Source organism: Heteronotia binoei, chromosome 21, assembly GCF_032191835.1.
Source record: "Heteronotia binoei isolate CCM8104 ecotype False Entrance Well chromosome 21, APGP_CSIRO_Hbin_v1, whole genome shotgun sequence".
NCBI classification, from domain to species: domain Eukaryota; kingdom Metazoa; phylum Chordata; class Lepidosauria; order Squamata; family Gekkonidae; genus Heteronotia; species Heteronotia binoei.
Genome location: NC_083243.1, coordinates 16,722,655 through 16,745,265, shown reverse-complemented (window position 1 = coordinate 16,745,265; position 22,611 = coordinate 16,722,655). Strand labels below are relative to the sequence as shown.

The 22,611-nt window shown below is 47.3% G+C and overlaps 1 protein-coding gene across 1 annotated transcript in view; it reads right to left on the bottom strand.

Moving 5' to 3' along the window:
• MNAT1 (MNAT1 component of CDK activating kinase) overlaps positions 1-22,611 on the bottom strand; it is a 213,285-nt gene that overhangs the window by 129,341 nt on the left and 61,333 nt on the right. Inside the window, exons 4-5 of the mRNA XM_060262868.1 lie at positions 14,812-14,885; positions 3,050-3,153 (exon numbers count right to left, since the gene is read on the bottom strand). Coding sequence (XP_060118851.1) covers positions 3,050-3,153; positions 14,812-14,885 — 178 coding nt within the window. The remainder of the gene's footprint in view (positions 1-3,049; positions 3,154-14,811; positions 14,886-22,611) is intronic.

Genomic DNA, 22,611 nt, shown 5'->3' with positions numbered 1-22,611 from the left:
AGGCACTTGCTGATTTCAGACACAGGCCAGCATGCGCAACCACAAAATGGCTTCCAAAGGAGACCGAGCCAACACCAGACTGTCAGGGAGCAAGAGAGCCAGTTTGGTGTAGTGCTCTTAAGTGTGTGGACTCTTATGTGGGAGAACCGGGTTTGATTCCCCACTCCTCCACTTGCAGCTGCTGAAATGGTCTGGGGTCAGCCAAAGCTCTCGTAGGAGTGGTCCTTAAAAGGGCAGCTGCTGTAAAAAGCTCCCTCAGCCCCACCTACCTCACAGGATGTCTGTTGTGTGTGTGGAGGGGGGGAGGTAGTGGAGATTGTGACCACTCTGAGACTCTGAGATTCAGAGTATAGGGCAGGATAATAAATCCAATATCATCTTCTATACGCAGAACTCTCAGCGTAAACCTTCAACATTTACGGCAGAAACTCAGTTTAACAGGATGCCTTTCAATTGGCACCCAAACAGAAACTGGGAGCATCTTGTACAGCACTGAAACCGCAAACAATGTGCAAAAGTAGTTCCACAACAACAAATATTCACAACAGACAAGAAGGTGTCTATTGACATGTTTACACAATTTCAACCATAGATCACAAAATGATACAATGATACACCTACTGAACACCTGCCTGCAGGTATACAAAACAGTTCCAAAGTCCACTGAGAATCTTTATTGAGAATCTACCTGTGGGCAGATGTTCAACAAGTGTATCATTGTGTAATTTTGTGGTCTATGGTTGAAATTGTATAAGCGCGTTCACAGACACCTCATCGCCTGTTGTAAATGCTTATTGTCGTAGGACTACTTTTGCACATTGTTTGTGGTTTCAGTTTCAATCAGCACAGCCAATCAGAGGCCCTGCTGGGTCTTGCCCATTTCCTATAAACATTTTGGCGGGCATCGAGAAAGGTGTTCGTGGCGGCCACGGAGCCCCTGGGCACCACACTGGGAATCCCTGTTCTAAGAAAACATGGAAAAAGCCGACCCAGTTCAAATGAGTCTCTCTCTCACTGCTCATGAGGAACATTTTAAGGCCATCTTCCACACGCGCTTATAGCAAACAAACAAAAAAAAATTAAGTCTCTTGCACATTAAAGGCACTAATAAAGTCGTCCTAAGTCAGAGCCTATGGATTTTATTCATTCATTTAGATAGTTATTAGTTAGTAATTAAATGTATGTCTCTCCTTTCAGCCCTAACAAGGACAATTCCTGTCTTACAGGGCCTACTGGAAGCTCCAGGATTGGCTACATCAGGGGTGTGTGGCCTAATAGGCAAAGGAGGTCCTGGTAGAATTCCTTACAGGGCTCTTCGTACAGGGCCTGCTGTAAGCTCTTGGAGGATTGGCAACATCAGGGGTGTGTGGCCTAATATGCAAAGGAGGTCCTGCTAGAATTTCTTACAGGGCTCTTAGTACAGGGCCTACTGGAAGCTCCAGGAGGATTGGCTGCATCAGGGGTGTGTGGCCTAATATGCAAAGGAGGTCCTGCTAGAATTCCTTTCAGGGCTCTCAGTACAGGGCCTACTGTAAGCTCCAGGAGGATTGGCTACATCAGGGGTGTGTGGCCTAATATGCAAAGGAGGTCCTGCTAGAATTCCTTACAGGGCTCGCAGTACAGGGCCTACTGTAAGCTCCAGGAGGATTGGCTACATCAGGGGTGTGTGGCTTAATAGGCAAAGGATTTCCTGCTACAAAAAAAGCCCTGCCAACATCATTTCTGAGTGATGTAGGAACGTTTCATTTATTTCCGGCTTCTTGCCTGTTTTTTGGGGGGGAGGTAATTTCCCTCCCCCAGCAACCAGGTGGCCAAGAGCACCCAAAATCAGGAGACCCCGGCCTGCACTGGGGGCTGCGTCTGGCAACCCTAGCGGTTACACTGCCAGACCAGCATTTGAGAAACCCAGGTTCAAGGCCCCAGTCTGCCCTGGAAGCCTGCTGAGCGACCATGGACTGGCCACACATTCTCAGCCTCACCTACCTCAGGGGGTTGCAGCCCGGATGAAATGGAGGAGGGAAGAAGAAGAAGACATTGGATTTACCGTATATTCCGCCCTCCACTCAAGAGTCTCAGAGCGGCTCACAATCTCCTTTATCTCCCTCCCCCACAACAGACACCCTGTGAGGTGGGTGGGGCTGAGAGGACTCTCACAGCAGCTGCCCTTTCAAGGACAACTTCTGCCAGAGCTATGGCTGACCCAAGGCCATGCCAGCAGGTGCAAGTGGAGGAGTGGGGAATCAAACCTGGTTCTCCCAGATAAGAGTCCACACACTTAACCACTACACCAAACTGGAAGAATGATGTAAGCCACTTCAGGTCCCCGTTGGAGAGAATGGCGGGGGGGGGGGGGAGGGAGAGAGGGAGGGAGGGAGGGAGGAAGGAAGGAAGGAAGGAAGGAAGGAAGGAAGGAAGGAAGGAAGGAAGGAAGGAAGGAAGGAAGGAAGGAAGGAAGGAAGGAAGGAAGGAAGGAAGGAAGGAAGGAAGGAAGGAAGGAAGGAAGGAGAGAAAGAGAGAGAGAGAGAAAGGGGGAGAGGGAGAAAGGGAGAGAGGGAGAAAGAGAGAGAGAGAGAAAGAGAGAGAGAGAGAAAGAGAGAAAGAGAGAGAGAAAGTCCAGACACAGAAGGTACTGGCAGAAAAGGATCTTTTCTCATCCCATGGCCCCATAAACTGCCAGAGGGGGGTCAGGGGACCTTCATTTTTAAAAAATCCACACAGAACGGGGGAGGGGGGGTTGTAGTGTCAGCAAAATCAGACAAAAACCACCCCACTCTTCCACTAGCGCAACATGAGCGTCCCCAGCATCCAACCCTATATTGTTAACCCCCCTGGAAACATGCATATTGTTCAAAGCTCGGCCTGCTTTAAGCAATTATATATCCATACAGATATATGAACAGCCGTAAAACATTTGAATTCTGGTTCACCATCCTAACAATTCAGTACTTTGCATGCTGGACGAACTTGTTCTTCCATAAGAACATTTCATAATTGCTCCCCATTGCCTTCACCCATAAAGGAATTACTTTTTTTTTAAGAACCAACTAACCAGTTTGATCTTATTTTTCTGAATGACTTCTTTGTTCTCCTTCTGGTACATCTCCATTTTCTTTTTCGTGTTCTCTAGATCGATGTTGTTGGTCAGGTTGAATACTGGGTCGACGTTTTAGAAAATAGTGAGGGGAGAGGGAAGGCAGGAACGAAAAGAGAAGACAAGCAAAAAGTACATATTAACAGTGATAACAAACATTTCCCATATTCAAACAGTCTATAAACTGAACACTAACAAAGTGTTCCATTTTTATGACCAGAAGTCCTTCTACTGAAACTACTCAGAGACTACTACGGAGAGCCAGTTTGAACTACTACGGAGAGCCAGTTTGGTGTAGTGGTTAAGTGTGCGGACTCTTATCTGGGAGAGCCGGGTTTGATTCCCCACTCCTCCACTTGCACCTGCTGGCATGGCCTTGGGTCAGCCATAGCTCTGGTAGGAGTTGTCCTTGAAAGGGCAGCTGCTGTGAGAGCCCTCTCAGCCCCACCCACCTCACAGGGTGTCTGTTGTGGGGGAGGAAGGGAAAGGAGATTGTGAGCCGCTCTGAGACTCTTCGGAGTGGAGGGCGGGATATAAATCCAATATCTTCAATATCTTCTTCTACTCTGAATTTAGAGAAGAATTACGTGCTCCGGAGAAAACTGTTTAACAGTGCTGTCCAAAACAGAATTATACCCTTCTAAGTCTGGAGACCAAGTCCTATGAAGAAAAGTTGAAGGAGCTGGGCATGTTTAGCCTGGAGAGGCGGCTGAGAGGTGATATGATTACCGTCTTCAAGTACTTGAAGGGCTGTCAGATAGAGGATGGTGTGGAATTGTGTTCTGTGAACCCAGAAGGTAGGACCAGAACCAATGAGTTGAAATTAAATCAAAAGAGTTTCCGGTTCAACATCAGGAAGAACTTCCTGACTGTTAGAAGGGTTCCTCAGTGGAACAGGCTTCCTCAGGAGGTGGTGGACTCTCCGTCGGAGGCTAGATGGCCATCTGATAGCAATGCAGATCCTGTGAATTTAGGGAGAGATATTTGTGAATTTCCAGCATTGTGCAGGGGGTTGGACTAGATGATCCCAGAGGTCCCTTCCAGCTCTATGATTCTAAGCACATTGATTTTGATGGACTTAGAAGGGTGCAACAGTGCCTAGGCTTGCAGTGCAAATGTATTTATCGCAGTTGTAAACCAATTACTCACATCCCCATAGGCTCACCAGTCCCCTGTGATAGACGTAGACCTCCCACCTCAAGATCCTGACTCCCACCACTGCCTGGAAGGCTGGTGGGCTTAAAAAATAAAAAAACTGCTGAGGCAGCAACACTGATATGTCATTTCTGGACCAAACCCGCAAGTGATGTCACACCGTTCTAGGATTTCCAGCTCTATGGTAAAACCATAGCGTTTTCAATGAATCTTAGACATGATCCATGTTCTATGAAGAAAGGTTGAAGGAGCTGAGCCCGGAGAAGAGGCGGCTGAGAGGTGATATGATCACCATCTTCAAGAGCTGTCATATAGAGGATGGTGTGGAATTGTTTTCTGTGGCCCCAGAAGGTAGGACCAGAATCAACGGGTTGAAATTAAATCAAAAGAGTTTCCAGCTCAACATTAGAAGAACTTCCTGACCAGGACATGGTCATGTATAGGATACACTGAAAACTCTATGGTCTTACCATAGAGCTGGGAATCTTAGACATGCCCCAAGTCCCTGCCTCCCAGTCTCACATCAGTTGCAAACCACTGGCTGGCACCTTACATCCCCAGCTAGTAACCCTATAATGCATGCTATCCACAGAGGGTCCTGTGGCTAGAGCACACACCACCAGGTCAATCTCTTCTGCTCCAAAGCACCACCCTCAAAGACCAAGCAGGGAACCAACGAGAACTGCTGAGATCAGCTGCGTGAAAGACCTCTCTCCTGGAGGCAGGGCCGGCCCATCCGTTAGCCACCTAGCTAACAACAATGCAGGGTTTATAATTCCTATGTGTTGCACGCTGCACTGCCTATGAATCTGGAAGGCGACACACAAGAGAGGTAGACAAAGAATCTCTACGGCCAGCAGAAAGAACTTCCCCAGGGGCTCAGATGACCAAGTAAGCTTGATTCAAAAGCTTCCGGAGAGGTCACAAAGCACCACCTGCCTGACACTGACCTACTGATAAGAACATAAGAGAAGCCATGTTGGATCAGGCCAATGGCCCATCCAGTCCAACACTCTGTGTCACACATAAGAACATAAGAGAAGCCATGTTGGATCAGACCAATGGCCCATCCAGTCCAACACTCTGTGTCACACAGTGGCCACAAACCTCCCCCCCCCAAGTGCCATCAGGAGGTCCGCAAGTGGAGATAGAAGCCCTCCCACTGTGCCCCACCCCAAGCACCAAGAATACAGAGCATCACTGCCCCAGACAGAGAGTTCCATTTATACACTGTGGCTAAGAGCCACTGATGGACATAAGAACATAAGAGAAGCCATGTTGGATCAGCCAATGGCCCATCCAGTCCAACACTCTGTGTCCAAAAATACCTGGCCAAAAAAAAAACAAATGCCATCAGGAGATCCATCGGTGGGGCTAGAAGCCCTCCCACTGTGCCCTCCCAAGCACCAAGAATACAGAACAGAGAGTTCCAACAATAGGCTGTGGCTAATAGCCACTGATGGGCCTATGCTCCATATGCTTATCCAATCCCCTCTTGAAGCTGTCTATGCTTGTAGCCGCCGTCACCTCCTGTGGCAGTGAATTCCATCTGTTAATCATCCTTTGGGTGAAGACTTCCTTTTATCTGTTCTAACCCGACTGCTCAGCAATTTCATTGAATGCCCACGAGTTCTCGTATTGTGAGAAAGGGAGAAAAGTACTTCTTTCTCTACCTTCATATCCCAGGCATAATCTTATAAACCTCTATCATGCCACCCCGCAGTTGACATTTCTCCAAGCTGAAGAGCCTCAAGCACTTTAACCTTTCTTCATGGGGAACGTGTTCCAACCCTTTAATCATTCCAGTTGCCCCTTTCTGCACTTTCTTCAAGCCTTGCTTAGGTATTGCAAACTGAGGGCCACGGCTTCCTTGTTGGAGTCCCTCCATCTCAGGCTGGGTCCTCCTCTTTTCCTGCTGCCTTCGACTCTTTCTAGCATGACTGTCTTTTTCAGGAAGTCTTGTTTTCTCATCATGTGATCAAAGTGCAATACCTTCAGTTTAGTCATTTAAACTTCTAGTGTCTAGTCATTTAAATTTCTAGAGCTTCTAGTGTCATGGCCTCCTGATGGTACCTGGGGTTTTTTTGGCCACTGTGTGACATAGAGTGTTGGATTGGATGGGCCATTGGCCTGAACCAACATGGCTTCTCTTATGTTCTTGTGTGACACAGAGTGTTGGATTGGATGGGCCATTGGCCTGAACAAACATGGCTTCTCTTATGTTCTTATGTGTGACACAGAGTGTTGGACTGGATGGCCCATTGGCCTGAACCAACATGGCTTCTCTTATGTTCTTATGTGTGACACAGAGTGTTGGACTGGATGGCCCATTGGCCTGAACCAACATGGCTTCTCTTATGTTCTTATGTGTGACACAGAGTGTTGGACTGGATGGCTCATTGGCCTGAACCAACATGGCTTCTCTTATGTTCTTATGTGTGACACAGTGTTGGACTGGATGGGCCATTGGCCTGATCCAACATGGCTTCTCTTATGTTCTTATGTGTGACACAGAGTGTTGGACTGGATGGGCCATTGGCCTGATCCAACATGGCTTCTCTTATGTACTTATGTGTGACACAGAGTGTTGGACTGGATGGGCCATTGGCCTGATCCAACATGGCTTCTCTTATGTTCTTATGTGTGACACAGAGTGTTGGACTGGATGGGCCATTGGCCTGATCCAACATGGCTTCTCTTATGTTCTTATGTGTGACACAGAGTGTTGGATTGGATGGGCCATTGGCCTGAACCAACATGGCTTCTCTTATGTTCTTATGACTGGGGTAGTGGTGCTCTGTATTCTTGGTGCTTGGGGGGGGGCAACAGTGGGAGGGCTTCTATTGTCCTGGTCTCACTGATGGACCTCTTGGTGGCGCCTGGTTTTTTTGGCCCCTGTGTGACACAGAGTGTTGGACTGGATGGGCCACTGGCCTGATCCAGCATGGCTTCTCTTATGTTCTTAAGCTTCTAGCTTGAAAGGTTACACCCTCAAAATTTTGTTGGTGTCTAACATGCCACTGGAATCGAATCTAACTCACCAGAGAAGCCACTCCACAATCTCATCCAATTCCCCACCCCCAGGCCCCTTTCAAAGAATGAAGCAGGCCTCTTGTTACACGGCAGGATAAGGTAATCTAAGGAGCAGGTGCGAGTTCTTCGCCAAGATTTCAGAGGAGACATTTCATATATACTCACGGCTAAAAACAACTCCATATAGAACCAGCCTGCAGCCCTTAAGGGATATTTGGCGGGGGGGGGGGGGAGAGAAAGAAGCTCGGGCAGACCTAGCATCTGACCACCCTATCTCCTCATTCATCTCTCATTTGCTTCGGCCTGCCTTTCGACATCTGTCAAAATATCCCACAAAAAGGCCATTGTTTTTACAGGCTGAAAGGTTTAATTCTCTTTGAAGGCCAGTTCGGTTTCTGAAAAGACCAAACACAGAGAGAGAGAGAGAGAGAGACAAAAACTCTCAAAGGGAAAGAAAGATGCTCCCAGATAGAAGAAAGATGAGTTTTTCTGAGCCACTGTGAAATTATGAAGGGGATTCTTTAAAAGTATAAGCAAGAGTAGGCCTTGTTTCCGGTGCTGGCCTATTTTCCCGCCTTCCTCTAAAAAGCGCTGGAGGGTTCAAACAGATGGCTGTTTTCTGAACTGCTGTGATAACTTGACACAAGAGCTTTTTCTCTATTAACGCAGAGGCTCAGGAAAGTACAGCAACTCCTTGACCAGGTGGCTGTCAGGTGACACAAAGGACCAATGAGGTTCCAGATAGCTTTACAAAGCCATGGAGTCCAGCCTAGTTCCTTCAAGTATGAGCAACACGGCTTGTGTCTTAACCGCTGCACTCAGCAAGCCTGAAGCCTCCTTCCCGCCTACAATATTCTAACTCTTGATGAAGATCCTTGACCAAACAGAGTGGGAGGAAACAAGCCCTTTTCTCATTCTGCACCTTGAAAATGTGTAGTTGCCTAACATCACACCAGATCTCGGAAGCTAAGCAATGTCAGCTACACACAGGGTTGCTACACAGGGTCAGCTACACACGGGCTACACAAGGCAGTCCAGGGTTGCTACACATAGGCAGGCAATAGCAAACCATCTCTGCTCACCTCTTGCCATGAAACCCCTACATGGTCACCGTAAGTCAGCTGAGACTTGAGAAAAAGATTATATTGATTCAAACAATTTTGTTAGTAACATATGGTAATAAATTTCAATTTCTTACATCATTAATAATTACTTTTTTTTAATCTATCCCATATATTACTTTCTACCCACCCCTCCCCCCATTACTTGACCCCCGCTGGTGTTATACACGTAAAATCTTAATATTAAAGGTACCCTTAATTAATAAGAACCAAAATTAATATCCTCCTCCCTCTTGTACTTAGTCATTATCAAAAATTGTCCAATGTCCTTTTATTTTCCACTCTTTTTCTACCTATCTTCTGAACTTTTTCCACTCCATCTTAAATACTTCTAAATCATAGTTCTTGTTAACTTGTCCATTTCACTCCATGTCATAACTTTTACAATCCAGTCCCATTTCTCTGGTATTTTTTCTTGCTCCCACAACTGCGCATACAATGTCCTAGCAGCTGAGAGCAAGTACCAGATTAAAGTTCTATTTTCTTTTGGAAATTTTTCCATTTGTAATCCCAACAGAAAAGTCTCTGCAACTTTGTTAAATTCGTATCCCAAGATCTTAGAAATCTCTTGTTGAATCATCTGCCAATACTTTTTCGCTCTTTCACAAGTCCACCACATATGGTAGAAAGAACCTTCATGTTTTTTACATTTCCAACATCTATCTGGCATCTTATTGTTCATCTTTGCCAACTTTTTAGGAGTCATATACCATCTGTACATCATCTTAAAACAATTTTCTTTAATACTCTGACATGTTGAGAGTTTCATCCTGTGATAGGATTGGAGGATCGGTAAGGGGGTCGGGTTCAAGAATGTCCAAAGGGACAGCCTGTGGACCGAAGGTGATCGAGACAGAATCGGAATAACATCTGTAGGAACAGTAGGAGTGAGTTGAGGCATGTCCGAAATCACGTTGGATGGTGCCAAGAGCTCTGGAGGTATTAGTGGTTGAGTCAAAGTCGAAGAAAGTCCAGGTTGGGTAGAAACAGAAGCCATAAGAGTCGAGGAGATGGTAGCTGTCGGGGTCGATAAGGCCGCAGGAGTCGACTTGGCTATGGGATCAGCGGAGTCACGAGGTTTTTTCGGAGCCGTAGCCAATGAGTCGGAGTGGTGTCAGGACTTCTTCAAAGATTTATGTCCCGAATCAGAGTGTTTAGACGTTCCCTTGTTGGACTTATGCTTTTTTAGGGATTGAACAGCAGCCGACACAGCCGAATCTCCCGCTCAATGTGGGGGAGGCAGCGAATCGGAACGAGGCATGGCCCGGAGAGATTTTTTCAAGCAGAAAACTTTGGAGCCTTGCAGCTCAATTTTTTTGTGCCTGTTTTCCGAAATTGGCGCAGTGCGGGCAGGTATCGACCCAATGAGCTTCACCCAAACAAAAAAAGGCAATGAGAATGTCCGTCGGAAGTAGGGATTTTAGTCCCACACCTCCAGCATTTTTTAAATGTAGTTTTCCCTTCCATACGCTCCGGACAAGGGAGGGGAAGGGAGGGGGGGAAAGGGAAAGGAAAGTGCAAAAATAAGGGCTCTTTCTTTTTCTTTTAAAGGACGAAGAAAGAAGAAATATGAAGAAAATAAGAGAAGGAATAAACCACAGATGGAAAAACGAGCTGAGGAGACGGGAACACAGCAAGGTAGGTGTTGTTTGAGCGGCGGTTAGGAAGAAACTGAGTGGGAGGGGTGCCTCCTGCTTTCTCCAGGCATGCACAGTCGATGCCTGCTCCCCAGGGCGAGCGGGGAGAGCGTGCCAAAAAACGCTCTAGGCAAGCTATTGAAGACTCCGAGGTATGGATCCATTGCCACCGGCAAGACCCATGTGTGGGACTGCACAGAGACCACGCTGAAGATCCAAGAGTTATCTATCCTTGAGCATTCCCCACTGTGGCTCCCACGCGGTGGAATGGCAGAATGTTCCACAGAATGCATAAAAGGCTCAAGAGGGCATTTTTTATAAATGGAACAGGGTTTGTGTTATCATCTGTGAATATTTCAGGCAGTTTTCATTGTATTGCTCATTGTGCTGTACATAATATACTGTTTTGGTTGCTTTGTTATTCACTTTTGTGATCCTTCTGAGTCAGAACAATAGCCCATCTAGTCCAGCCTCCTGTCTCACATAGTGGCCAACCAGTTCCTCTGGAGGGCCAACAACAGGGCATAGAGGCTGAGGCCTTCATAAGAACATCAGAAGAGGCCTGCTGGATCAGACTGGAGGTCCATCTAGTACAGCATCCTGTCTCGCACAGTGGCCAACAACAGGGCAGAGAGCAGTAGTGGCCACAGTTGCTTAATGTAAGAACCACGTAGAATAGGATGTTGGAGGGAGGGAGGGAGGGAGGCTCTTTGCATTAAAAAGAAGTTTGACAACTCAGGGTTGAGAAATTCCTGGAGATTTGGTGGTAGAGTAGGGTTGCCAGGCCTTACCTGGCTGCTGGCGGGGGAACGGAAGTGATGTAATTGCACCAGGCACATCACACAGGGATGCTCTAGGGCAGGGGTGTCGAACTCATTTGTTATGAGCGCCGGATTTGACATAAATGAGACTTTGTCGGGCCGGGCCATGTGTATCATAAAACGTAATGCCAGGTAGCGGACATATAAACTTTATAAAGGGCATGGACACACAATTAAAGATTTTTTTTACTTCAAATCAAGCATCCTTAAAGTATTAGCATGCTTGCAATATTTGGTTTTACAGTCTCTGATAAATGTCACCTCTTGCTGTGAATTATCGCATCAAAAACTGCAGACAATGTTTGTGCCGTATCAGTCTTGAATATGTGCTGTTCAGGTGTGCACATCTGTAAGCTGCAAACCTACTTTTGATTTATTGACATTCATTACAGACATCTCATGGTCAGTGCTTTTAGCCTAAGACCCAGAGGAACATGAAGCAGCTGGGCACTGTGAGCTTTTGTACAGAAGTTGCTTTGTACAGAAGTCAAGAAGAAGAAGATGATATTGGATTTATATCCCACCTTCCACTCCGAAGAGTCTCAGAGCAGTTCACAATCTCCTTTACCTTCCTCCCCCACAACAGACACCCTGTGAGGTGGGTGGGGCTGGAGAGGGCTCTTACAGCAGCTGCCCTTTCAAGGACAACCTCTGCCAGAGCTATGGCTGACCCAAGGCCATGCTAGCAGGTGCAAGTGGAGGAGTGGGGAATCAAACCCGGTTCTCCCAAGTAAGAGTCTGCTCACTTAACCACTACACCAAACATACGAAGGCACCATGGCACAGACTGAAAGCGATGTGCTTGTCTACAAAACTATAATCTTCCCCAGAAAAATTACTACAACTAAAAAAAAATATAACTTCTCCCCCCAAAAACCACAAGAACAGAGGGACGGCCATGTACAGTGGTCAGTGTCAGTCTACTATTTGGGAAGTCTAAATTCAAAACCCCCAATCAAAGGAAAATGTGAAAGAAAAATTAAGGAAAATTTGCTGGGTAATCCTAAGGTGGAACACACTTTCAGTCTAATGCTGATATTTCCCTTCTAAACAGTTCACGTGCTTTCCTATTGAGAAAGACTAGAGGGCATGAGTACAGCGAAAAAGAGGAGGGGAACCCAGTGACACCCATAACAAGCCCAACAAAACTCTCTCTCTCTCTGTAGCAAGGCAAAAAGCTCATACCTTCACTAAAACGTTGCTAGTCTTAAAAGCACTCTTTGTAGCTCTCCTGATGGTGGGGACTGCACAAAGGAAGCTCTGGCTCTTTCTTTCCTTCCCCAGGGCATGAGGAGGGGGAGGAGCCTCGGCCATTCATTAGAAGGAAGAGAGGCTTGTCTCAATAGCTCTGCACGGTGATTAATTGAGCCTGGCAAACTTAATCACCCAGCAGAGCTATAGAGCCAAACTCCCTCATTGGCTGAGGCTGCTCCTCCCTCCTCTTCCCTTTGGGAAAAGGGAGGGGGGGAGAGGGAAAGGCTGCTTTGCTGCTCTGGCTTATCCGGGGAGAAACACAAAATGGCAACCAAAAAAAGGGAAAATAAAGCAGAGGACAGCCAGTTGCTGGAGGGCCTGATTGGAGCCCTCTGTGGGCCTGATCCAGCCCACGGACTGCATGTTTGACACCCCCGCTCCAGAGTTCTGTATCAGCAGGTTGGAGGCCCCAAAATCGGGGGAAATCCTGTCCACAGCAGGAAGCTGGGAATCCTAGGGTAGAGCCTGGGGCAGGGTATAATGCAACTAAGTCAGCCCTCCAAAGCAGCCATTTTATACAGGGGAACTAATCAAGTCAAGTCAAGTTAGCCTTTATTGGCATAAAATATATAGATGTATATATCAGAGCAAATTGGTTTAAAAAAGAAAAGATAAAATGGAACGATTGCATACATATACGTCAGGAAAAGCACAAACAAACTATTTCTATGAGATCCTCTGGCGTGCCTTTAAAACAGAATAAAGAAACTTAGCCGCTTTCTCAGTGACACTAGATGAAGTGTCATTCAAAAGATTATAGAACAATCAACCATGCTAACTAAAAGAGGATGTAAATACTTGTGACGAAGATCTGTATATAAATTACAATAAAGAAGAATATGAGTAACTGACTCCACACATTTTTGCTTACAGAGACAGTATCTGACTGAGTAGGCTGTCTTGTTAAATCTGCCATAAAGAATGGCAGAGGCCATGGCGTTGCATCTGTCAAGGGAAAAAGATCTATGCTGCTGTGGCACCTGCAAGACGGATAGATATGAGGCCATTTTCCCAGTACTAAGAGAGATCTCAAAACTCAGTGGGGAACAAATTTTCTTAGCCAGACTGTATAGGTCTTGGCGCTCAATATCTAGCAACCTGTTTTTAATTTGTTGGACTGCGGTGGTGAAGGACAGCATTGACAATAGTTCTAGGGATAATTTTATTTTTCTCTCAATTTCTGCTGCCCACTTTGACAAATTAAATTCAGAGAGCATTTGAGAGATATAGCTCCCTGGTTCAGAATTGTAGTGCAAGCGTAGCCAGAATTTGAAGGTCATGAGCCATGCACTAGTAACCATTCAAGACATGCCAGTTTCTAAGCAGATAACTGCACATGGGACACATAGAATCATAAAGTTGGAAGGGACCTCCAGGGTCATCTTCTGCACAATGCAAGAAATTTACAAATACCTCCCCTTAAATTCACAGGATCCACATTGCTGTCAGATGGCCATCTAGCCTCTATTTAAAAACCTCCAAGGAACCGCTCTAATGGTCAGGAAGTTCTTCCTAATGTTGAGACAAAAACTCTTTTGATTTAATTTCCACCCTTTGGTTCCGGTCCTACCTTCTGGGGCCACAGAGAACAATTCTACACCATCCTCTATATGATGGCCCTTCAAGGACTTGGGTGGTCATATCACCTCTCAGTCACCTCCTCTCCAGGCTAAACATGCCCAGCTCCTTCAACCTTTCTTCATAGGACTTGGTCTCCAGACCCCTCACCATCTTTGTTGTCCTCCTTTGGACCCATTCCAGCTTATCTACATCTTTTTAAAATGTGGTGTCCAAAACTGAACACAATACTCCAGGTGAGGTCTTACCAGAGCAGAGCAAAGTAATACCATCACTTCACATGATCTGAATGCTAAACTTCTGTTAATGCATCCCAAAATTGCATTTGCCTTTTAATCACTGTAGTCTGGAGATAAGTTGTAATTCTGGGGGACCTCCAGTCCCCACCTGGTGGTTGGCAACCCAAAGGACAGGGACCGGATTAGGGGAAGGGGGAGCATGAAAGCCTTATTTCGGGAGCAGAACTCTGCTCAGAGTTCACTGGATCCAATGCTGCATTTACAGAACTCTCCCCTGCCACCGCTCCAACCCCCAAATGGCATCCCCACGAGTCCAGGGCCTTTAGGCTATGGCATCTGTAGGCCTGAAAGCCAAACAAAAGAGAGAGGGAGGGCTCTTCAAGCCCCCTTCTTTGCATTAGCTCTAAAAACACTGCCAAAATGGCAGGCAAGGTCAAACTCTTCAAAGCACTCTCCGCTACTGTACTTGAAGAACAGAAAGGATGAAAGGGGAGCCATATGGCTTCTGTCACGGTAAATAAAGCCACTGGAGGCCCAGAAGTACAATCCAAATTTTACTTTCCTCCCCCTCCCCCTTTGATGTTCTGGAACACCATCTATGCCCTTGCAAAGCATTTTCCCTTTCGGCCACAGTTGCCCCGTGGGTTCCCCCCACCCCATCCGTGCCCCCCCTTCTCCCACACCAACCTTGACAGCTAGACATTTATTATCGCAGTCTGCCCCTCCCCCCCCCCCATGGAACAGCTCCCCGATTAAAAATGTAAGGTGAGAGTAAGTGGATAACCATCGAGAACCCCACATTTGAAAGAGATTCTGCTCAAAAGTTTCACAAGGGAGATAAAAGCTTACGGGCGCATCAAATATGTAAGCATTAGGACTCACCAATTTCTTCGACTTCTTCCAGGAAATCATTATATTCCCTTAGACTGGGGAAGTCGTCTTCTCTTTTATTGTATCTTTGGGAGGAGAGAGGATCAAAAGGAACAGCACATTTGCATTATAGCTCCACGAAAGATGACAACTTCTTTTGCTGTACCAGGGGTGGCCAAACTGTGGCTCTTTCACACATATTGTGTGGTTCTTGAAGCTCCCGCCACCCCACTGGCCAATTTGGAGAAGGCATTTATCTCTTTAAATCATTTCTCCAAGGCAAGCCAGCTGACAGGTTGGAGAATGCATTTAAAGTTACTTTCTTTCCACCTCTCCCTCCCCCAACTATTTGCCTTCTTTCCTTCCTTCAAACATCTGATGTTCATGTCTTGGGGCTCTCAAACAACTGACGTTTATTTCATGCGGCTCTTACATCAAGCAAGTTTGGCCACCCCTGTACTATCCCATTCTCATTTAAAGACTCTCATTCTGGAGCCCCCAATTGACCCCGCCTGTAGCTGATTTCAGATACCACAAAAAACTGCAGATCAGCCGAACTCATGGAACTGTCAAAAATGTGGGCTACTCCACTCACTGTGAAATTCAAGACCAGCAGAACTTTGGGGGCAAGATATTCAGGATCTGAGCTTTCAAAAGTCAAAGCACCCTTTTTCAGATACCTAGAAAGCTTTGACTCTCAAATGTTCACTCCCCTGAAATATTGTCAGTCTCTAAGGTGCTACTGGACTCGAATCCGGCTCCTGGAAAGCTCTGGCTTCCTAAAGTTCACACCCCTAAAATCTCATTCGTCTCTAAAGTGCAACTGGGCTAGATTCTGGCTGTTTTACTGCAGGCAATGAGACTACCGGCTCACTGTGATTAGGAATGTTCTCTCAAACTAGGATCTAAAACTGTAGTTTTAAATTGGCTTATCGGTTAGTCTTAACCAGGGCTTTTTTGGAAGGAGGAACTCCTTTGCATATTAGGCCACACACCCCCAATGTAGCCAATCCTCCAAGAGCTTACAGGGCTTTTTGTACAGGGCCTACTGTAAGCTCCAGTCTGTGAACCATTTTGTACAGTGCAACCCTATTAATTAATTAATTAATTTGGTTCATTTATATTCCACCCTTTCCCAGACGGGCTCAGGGCGGATCACATTCAGATAAAAACCAGTCACATATAATAAAATCAATAAATACAATTTAAAACAGCAGCATTACAACAACATTATTAAATAGCAGAGGTGGGCGGCACCTAGTGCAACTTTAGGTGTAATCATTCAGTGGCCCGAATATAAAGAGTCAGATGATAGATCACCGTGGGGGCGGCAGCCAATGGCATAGGCAACAGAGTAGAGGACGTCTGCCTGCCTCAACTAAACGCCTGGCAGAACAGCTCCGTCTTGCAGGCCCTGCGGAAGGGTAACAAATCCGGCAGGGCCCGCACCTCCACAGGGAGCTGATTCCACCAGGGTGGGGCCACGGCCGAAAAGGCCCTGGCCCTAGTCAAGGCAAGTTGGACGTCCTTAGGGCCAGGGGCGACCAAAAGGTGTTGGTTGGCCAATCGCAACATCCTTCAGGGCTCATATCGGGAGAGGTGGTCCCGCAGGTATGTCGGTCCCAGGCCGCGTAAGGCTTTGAATGTCAATACAAAAACCCTGAAACGGATCTGGTACTCAACCGGTAACCAGTGCAATGCGTACAGTTCAGTGCGGTCGACTGCTTGCCCATACAGGCAATGCAGTTAAGAGCTGTGCTGCTGCATTTTGCACCTGTTGAAGTTTCCAGATCAGCCTCGAGGGCAAGCCTGCGTAGAGCAAGTTACAGTAGTCCAGCCTGGAAGTGACAGTTGCAGGGATCACTGTAGCTAGGTCTTGGGATGTCAGATAGGGCATCAGCTATTTGGCCTGCCGCAGATGGTGAAAGGCAGATGCGCAACTGTTGTGACCTGGGCCTCCATAGAAAGGGTAGCATCCAGTGTCACCCCCAGACTCCTCACCTTCTGAGCTGACAGCAAAGGGGTGCCATCTAGGATGGGCAGTTGGATGCCCGATCCTGGTCCCCCCCCCCGCCCCGACCTAGGTACAGGACCTCCGTCTTAGTTGGATTTAGCTTCAGCCGGCTTAACTGCAACCAACCTGCCACGGCTTCTAGCACCCTGGTTAGACGGTCTGGGGCGGCGTCTGAATGGCTGTCCATCAGCAGATAGAGCTTGGTGTCATCTGCATAATGGTGACAACCCAGCCCAAAACCTTGGTCAATCTGGGCAAGGAGGCGCATGTAGATGTTAAACATCATTGGTGAGAGAACAGCTCCCTGCCGCACACCACATTCGACTGGATGCCACCAAGAGATCTGCTCACCAATCGCCACCCTTTGTCCCCGACCATGGAGAAAGGAGGAAAGCCACTGTAAGGCCACCCTTTGAACTCCAATGTCGGCAAGGTGGTGGGTTATAAGATCATAATCAACCATGTCAAACGCTGCTGAGAGATCTAACAACAATAGCAGTGCTGACCCGCCTCGATCCAGATGCCTTCTAAGGTCATCTGTGAGGGCAACCAAAGCAGTCTCTGTCCCATGGCCGGGGCGGATCGAGGGTAGAAGTATCCTCCAGGAAACCTTGAAACTGCTCTGCCACCACTTTCTCAATTACCTTGCCCAGGAACAGTAAGTTCGAAACTGGACGGTAATTGGCCAGGACCATCGGGTCCAAAGATGGCTTTTTCAAAAGCGGGCGAACCACTGCCTCTTTAAGTTTAGCTGGAAAAGTCCCTGTTTCCAAGTAAAGGTTAATAATATCAGCTAGAGTCTTGGATGCCCCCGCCACCTGCCTTAATTAGCCAGGATGGACAAGGGTCCAATGGGCAAGTGGTCGGCTTCACCGCAGCCAAGATCCTGTCCACATCTTCCCAAGTAAGACGGCTGAAGTGGTCCAATATGGGACCCATAGATGGGCAAAGGGCTTCCAGCTCCCGTACTGTATCAACTGTGGCAGGAAGCCTCTGGCGGAGAGTCGAGACCTTATCTGTGAAATAGGTTGCAAAAGCCTCGCAACCTATATCCAATTCTCTAACTTCTGGATTGCCTGTTGGCAGTGTAGTCAACGCTCGGTTCTAGAGCCAGTTTGGTGTAGTGGTTAAGTGTGCGGACTCTTATCTGGGAGAACCGGGTTTGATTCCCCACTCCTCCACTTGCACCTGCTGGAATGGCCTTGGGTCAGCCAGAGCTCTGGCAGGGGTTGTCCTTGAAAGGGCAGCTGCTGTGAGAGCCCTCTCCAGCCCCACCCACCTCACAGGGTGTCTGTTGTGGGGGAGGAAGGTAAAGGAGATTGTGAGCCGCTCTGAGACTCTTCGGAGTGGAGGGCAGGATATAAATCCAATATCTTCTTCTTCTTCTTCTTCTAAATAATTGGGCCGGGCGCAACTTCGCTGACACAATGGAAGCCGCACAGAATTCCTTCTTAGTGGACTTCACTGCCTTCTCATAGGCCTTCATAAATGCTCTATAAGAAGTTCTAGACTCCTCGTCATAAGATCTCTGCCACGCTCGCTCTAGCCGTCTAAGTTGCTGTTTCATCCTTTTCAGCTCCAAAGCATACCATGGTGCTGATTTGGTACAGCGACATAGAGGGCGCCGGGGGGCAATGTCGTCGATGGCAGCCGAGAATCGGGAGTACCAGTCCTCAACTAGCTCATCTAACGACCCACCGTGGGCATCGGATCCCACAGAGCTTCTTGAAGCTGCTCCGGGTCCAATTGGCTCCGCGGGCGAGCATAAATCTGCCCGTCACCTAAACAGGAGGAGGGCTGTAAGTCAACTCGGACTTTCAGGGCATAATGATCTGACCATGGAACTGGAGCGGCAGCTATCAGATCAGGTGTTATCCCGGGCCCAAAGACCAAATCCAGTGTGTGACCAGCCTGGTGAGTGGGGGTTGATATAATCTGGCTGAGTCCCAGTGTCTCCATGGAGGACACTAGGTCCTGCGCCTGCACGGACACCGCATCATCAGCGTGGACACTGAAATCCCCCAGGACCTCTAACCTGGGGAAGTCCAATGCCCAAGCCAATACCGTGTCCAGCAGAGCAGGCAGGCTCTCTGGAGGTGAGTTAGGCGACCGGCACACCACCCAGATTGCCAAACTCTCCTCAGCCTCCCACACCAGGCCGACACATTCAATACCAGTTATGTTTGGGGCAGGGAGTGCCCTGAAAGAAAAAGAATCACAAGTGAGCAATGCAACCCCCTTCCCCCCAGTTGTCCAAGATTGGTGGAGGACCGAGAACCCGGGTAGGGCAAGTTGGTTCAAAGTTACAGTTTCCCCATCACGTACCCAGGTCTCAGTCACACATGCCAGATCTATCTGTTGCGCTACGAAATAATCCCGTAGAGTATGGGTCTTGTTGTTGATAGATCTGGCATTAATCAACACCAATGTCGGAGCCAGATAATCTATCCTAGACCTGCAACCGTCATGCCTTGGGATGGGACGCAGGTGGGAAGGGGTCCAAGCATTCCTGCATCTCTGGCCCCTTCCAAAACACAAAGACCTGGGCCCACCGCAATATCTCCCCCACCCCCGGAATCCCTGTCCCGGCCATATCCTCCCCCCAGAGTGTTATCGGGCCAAGTTAGTCCACTTAACATTCACCCAGCGCTAACCTAATCTAATTTATACCACTCAGTCTATAAATCCTCGACGGTTGATTTCTATCTACTAATTTAACTAGTAGTATTCAACTAAGTTCCAATTCCAGTATTATTACTGTAATGCAGCTAAAAATTAGTTTGTATTTAGGGTTGCCAGCCTCCAGCTGGGGTCTGGGGATCTCCCTCTTATACAACGGATCTCCAGCTGGCAGAGATCAGCTCCCCCGGAGAAAATGCAATCTGTATTTACATTTAATATCTACTGTATACTGCCAGTAATGTGTACAATATATGTACACCGTTATTACTAAAAATATATATTTCGCCAAAGTTTTAATTGTACCTTTTTTCCACTTATGTATTTTCTTTAAAGTTTTATTTATTTCTTACAAAAATGAAATGATAGCCTTAAAGTTTTGGGTGGGCCCCCTATGTCTCCTGGCAACCAATATTTTTAGACCCAGTCTGCCACAATGCACAAGGTCTTGTCCCTGGCACCTCCAACTAAAAGAATCAAGTAGAAATGGCCATGTGAAGGTCTTGCCCCGGCACCTCCAACTAAAAGGATCAAGTAGTATTCTCACAATGTTTTACTGTTTAATCTCACAATTTAAAAAAAATAAAATTTAAAATAAAAAACTGGAAATTAAAAATGTAAATAGTTTCAAGTTTCTTCATTTCTCCTACAATTCCCTGTTTTTTTAAATTTCTGGAGGGATGCGAGTAGGCCTAGGGCACCAAAAACCCTAGCACCAGCCCTGTCCAGGCTGGCTTGATCTCATCAGATCATGGAAACTAAGCAGCATCAGCCTTGGGAGGAGGAGGATGAAGAGGAAGAAGACCACGATGAAGAAGAGGAGCAGGAGGGGGACAAGGAGGAGATTGGATTTATATCCCGCCCTCCACTCTGAAGAGTCTCAGAGTGACTCACAATCTCCTTTACCTTCCTCCCCCACAACAGACACCCTGTGAGGTAGATGAAGATATTGGATTTATATCCCGCCCTCCACTCCGAAGAGTCTCAGAGCGGCTCACAATCTCCTTTACCTTCCTCCCCCACAACAGACACCCTGTGAGGTGGGTGGGGCTGGAGAGGGCTCTCACAGCAGCTGCCCTTTCAAGGACAACCTCTGCCAGAGCTATGGCTGACCCAAGGCCATTCCAGCAGGTGCAAGTGGAGGAGTGGGGAATCAAACACAGATAAGTGTCCGTGCACTTAAGAAGATAAGAAGATGATGATATTGGATTTATATCCCGCCCTCCACTCCGAAGAGTCTCAGAGTGACTCACAATCTCCTTTACCTTCCTCCCCCACAACAGACACCCTGTGAGGTAGATGAAGATATTGGATTTATATCCCGCCTTCCACTCCGAAGAGTCTCAGAGCGGCTCACAATCTCCTTTCCCTTCCTCCCCCACAACAGACACCCTGTGAGGTAGATGAAGATATTGGATTTATATCCCGCCCTCCACTCCGAAGAGTCTCAGAGCGGCTCACAATCTCCTTTCCCTTCCTCCCCCACAACAGACACCCTGTGAGGTGAGTGGGGCTGAGAGGACTCTCACAGCAGCTGCCCTTTCAAGGACAACCTCTGCCAGAGCTATGGCTGACCCAAGGCCATGCCAGCAGGTGCAAGTGGAGGAGTGGGTAATCGAACCCGGTTCTCCCAGATAAGAGTCCGCACACTTAACCACTACACCAAACTGGCTCTCTCAGAGTGGCTTACAATCTCCTCCTCTTCCTCTCCCCACAACAGGCACCCTATAAGGCAGGTGGGGCTGAGAGAGCAGTTCTGAGAGAACTGGGACTGACCCAAGGTCACCCAGCTGGCTGCATGTGGAGGAGTGGAGAATCAAGCCCGGTTCCCCAGATTAGAGTCCATGCTCTTAACTGTTACACCAAACTGGTTAGCGCTTGAATAGGTGATGACCAAGGAAGTCCAGGATCTCTACCCAGAGCCAGACAATGGCAAACCACCTCTGAACATCTCTTGCCTTGCAAACCCTAGGGGGTTAACATAAATCAGCTCATACCTGACCTCCGTAAACCATTCGGAGCTCCTTCGAAGTAGTGCAGCACAAAAGGACAAAAATAACACAATAAATGAGGCCTTCTCACCTGTCAGTCACAAATACACAACACTTGATTCCATCACTATTGGCCTTCCACCGTTGACTGAAAACTCATTTATCCTGAAAGGATGAAAGATGAGTTTTACCTAGGCTTTAGACTGTCCTGAATGGCTACAGATTTTGGTGGATTTTAAGGAACTGTTTTCATGTTTTCTACATTTTATGTTTTAGTACTAAGCCACTTTGAGCGCTCTTTTGAGTGGGAAGACAGCTTGGGAGTTCACTAAATAAACAATATTTTGAGTGCCTACAGAAACCAAGTGCTCTACGTCAAAGCAAATTTTGCCTTGGGGGTTACAGCTTAAACGACAGACACACAAAAGAAAGGGACTGAAGCAGAAAAGCAGAGTTGCAATATCAGTTAGACAGCTGCTCGGGTGACGAAAAACATACTGCTATTTACAGTTTATGCAATATCAAAAACAGAATATATAAATAATGGTTTATAGCAGTGGTCCCCACCCTTTTTGAGCCTCTGGGAAGCTCTGGAATTCTGGCAGAGCTTGTGGGTTCAGTCACAAAATGGCTGCCATAAAACGGTTGCTGTGAGAGGTGGAGCCAGCCACAAATGGCTGCCACATCTTACCTTCAGCCAGGGCTTTTTAAAAGCAGGAACGCAGTTCCAGCTGGCTTGGTGTTGGGATGTGGCTTAATATGCAAATGAGTTCCTGCTGGGCTTGTTCTGTTAAAAACCCTGTGTGAAACAATGGTGCCATCGGGGTGTGTGGCCTAATATGCAAATGAGTTTCTACTGGGCTCTTTCCACAAAAAAAGCCCTGTCTTCACCCACACAGTGAAGATCCTTGTACTGTGGCAGCAGCTGTTGCCAAAGCAACATTTTTTTAAAAAAAATCTGCACAGCCAATCAAATCTCCAATGGCCAATCAGAAGCCTTGCTGGGCAAAAGCTCCACTTGGCCCTGCCCATTTGCCAAAAACACTTGGCAGGCACCAGGAAAGCTGCCAGGGCACTATGGCATCCACAGGCACCACATTAGGTACCCCTGGTTTAAAGGGTACAGAT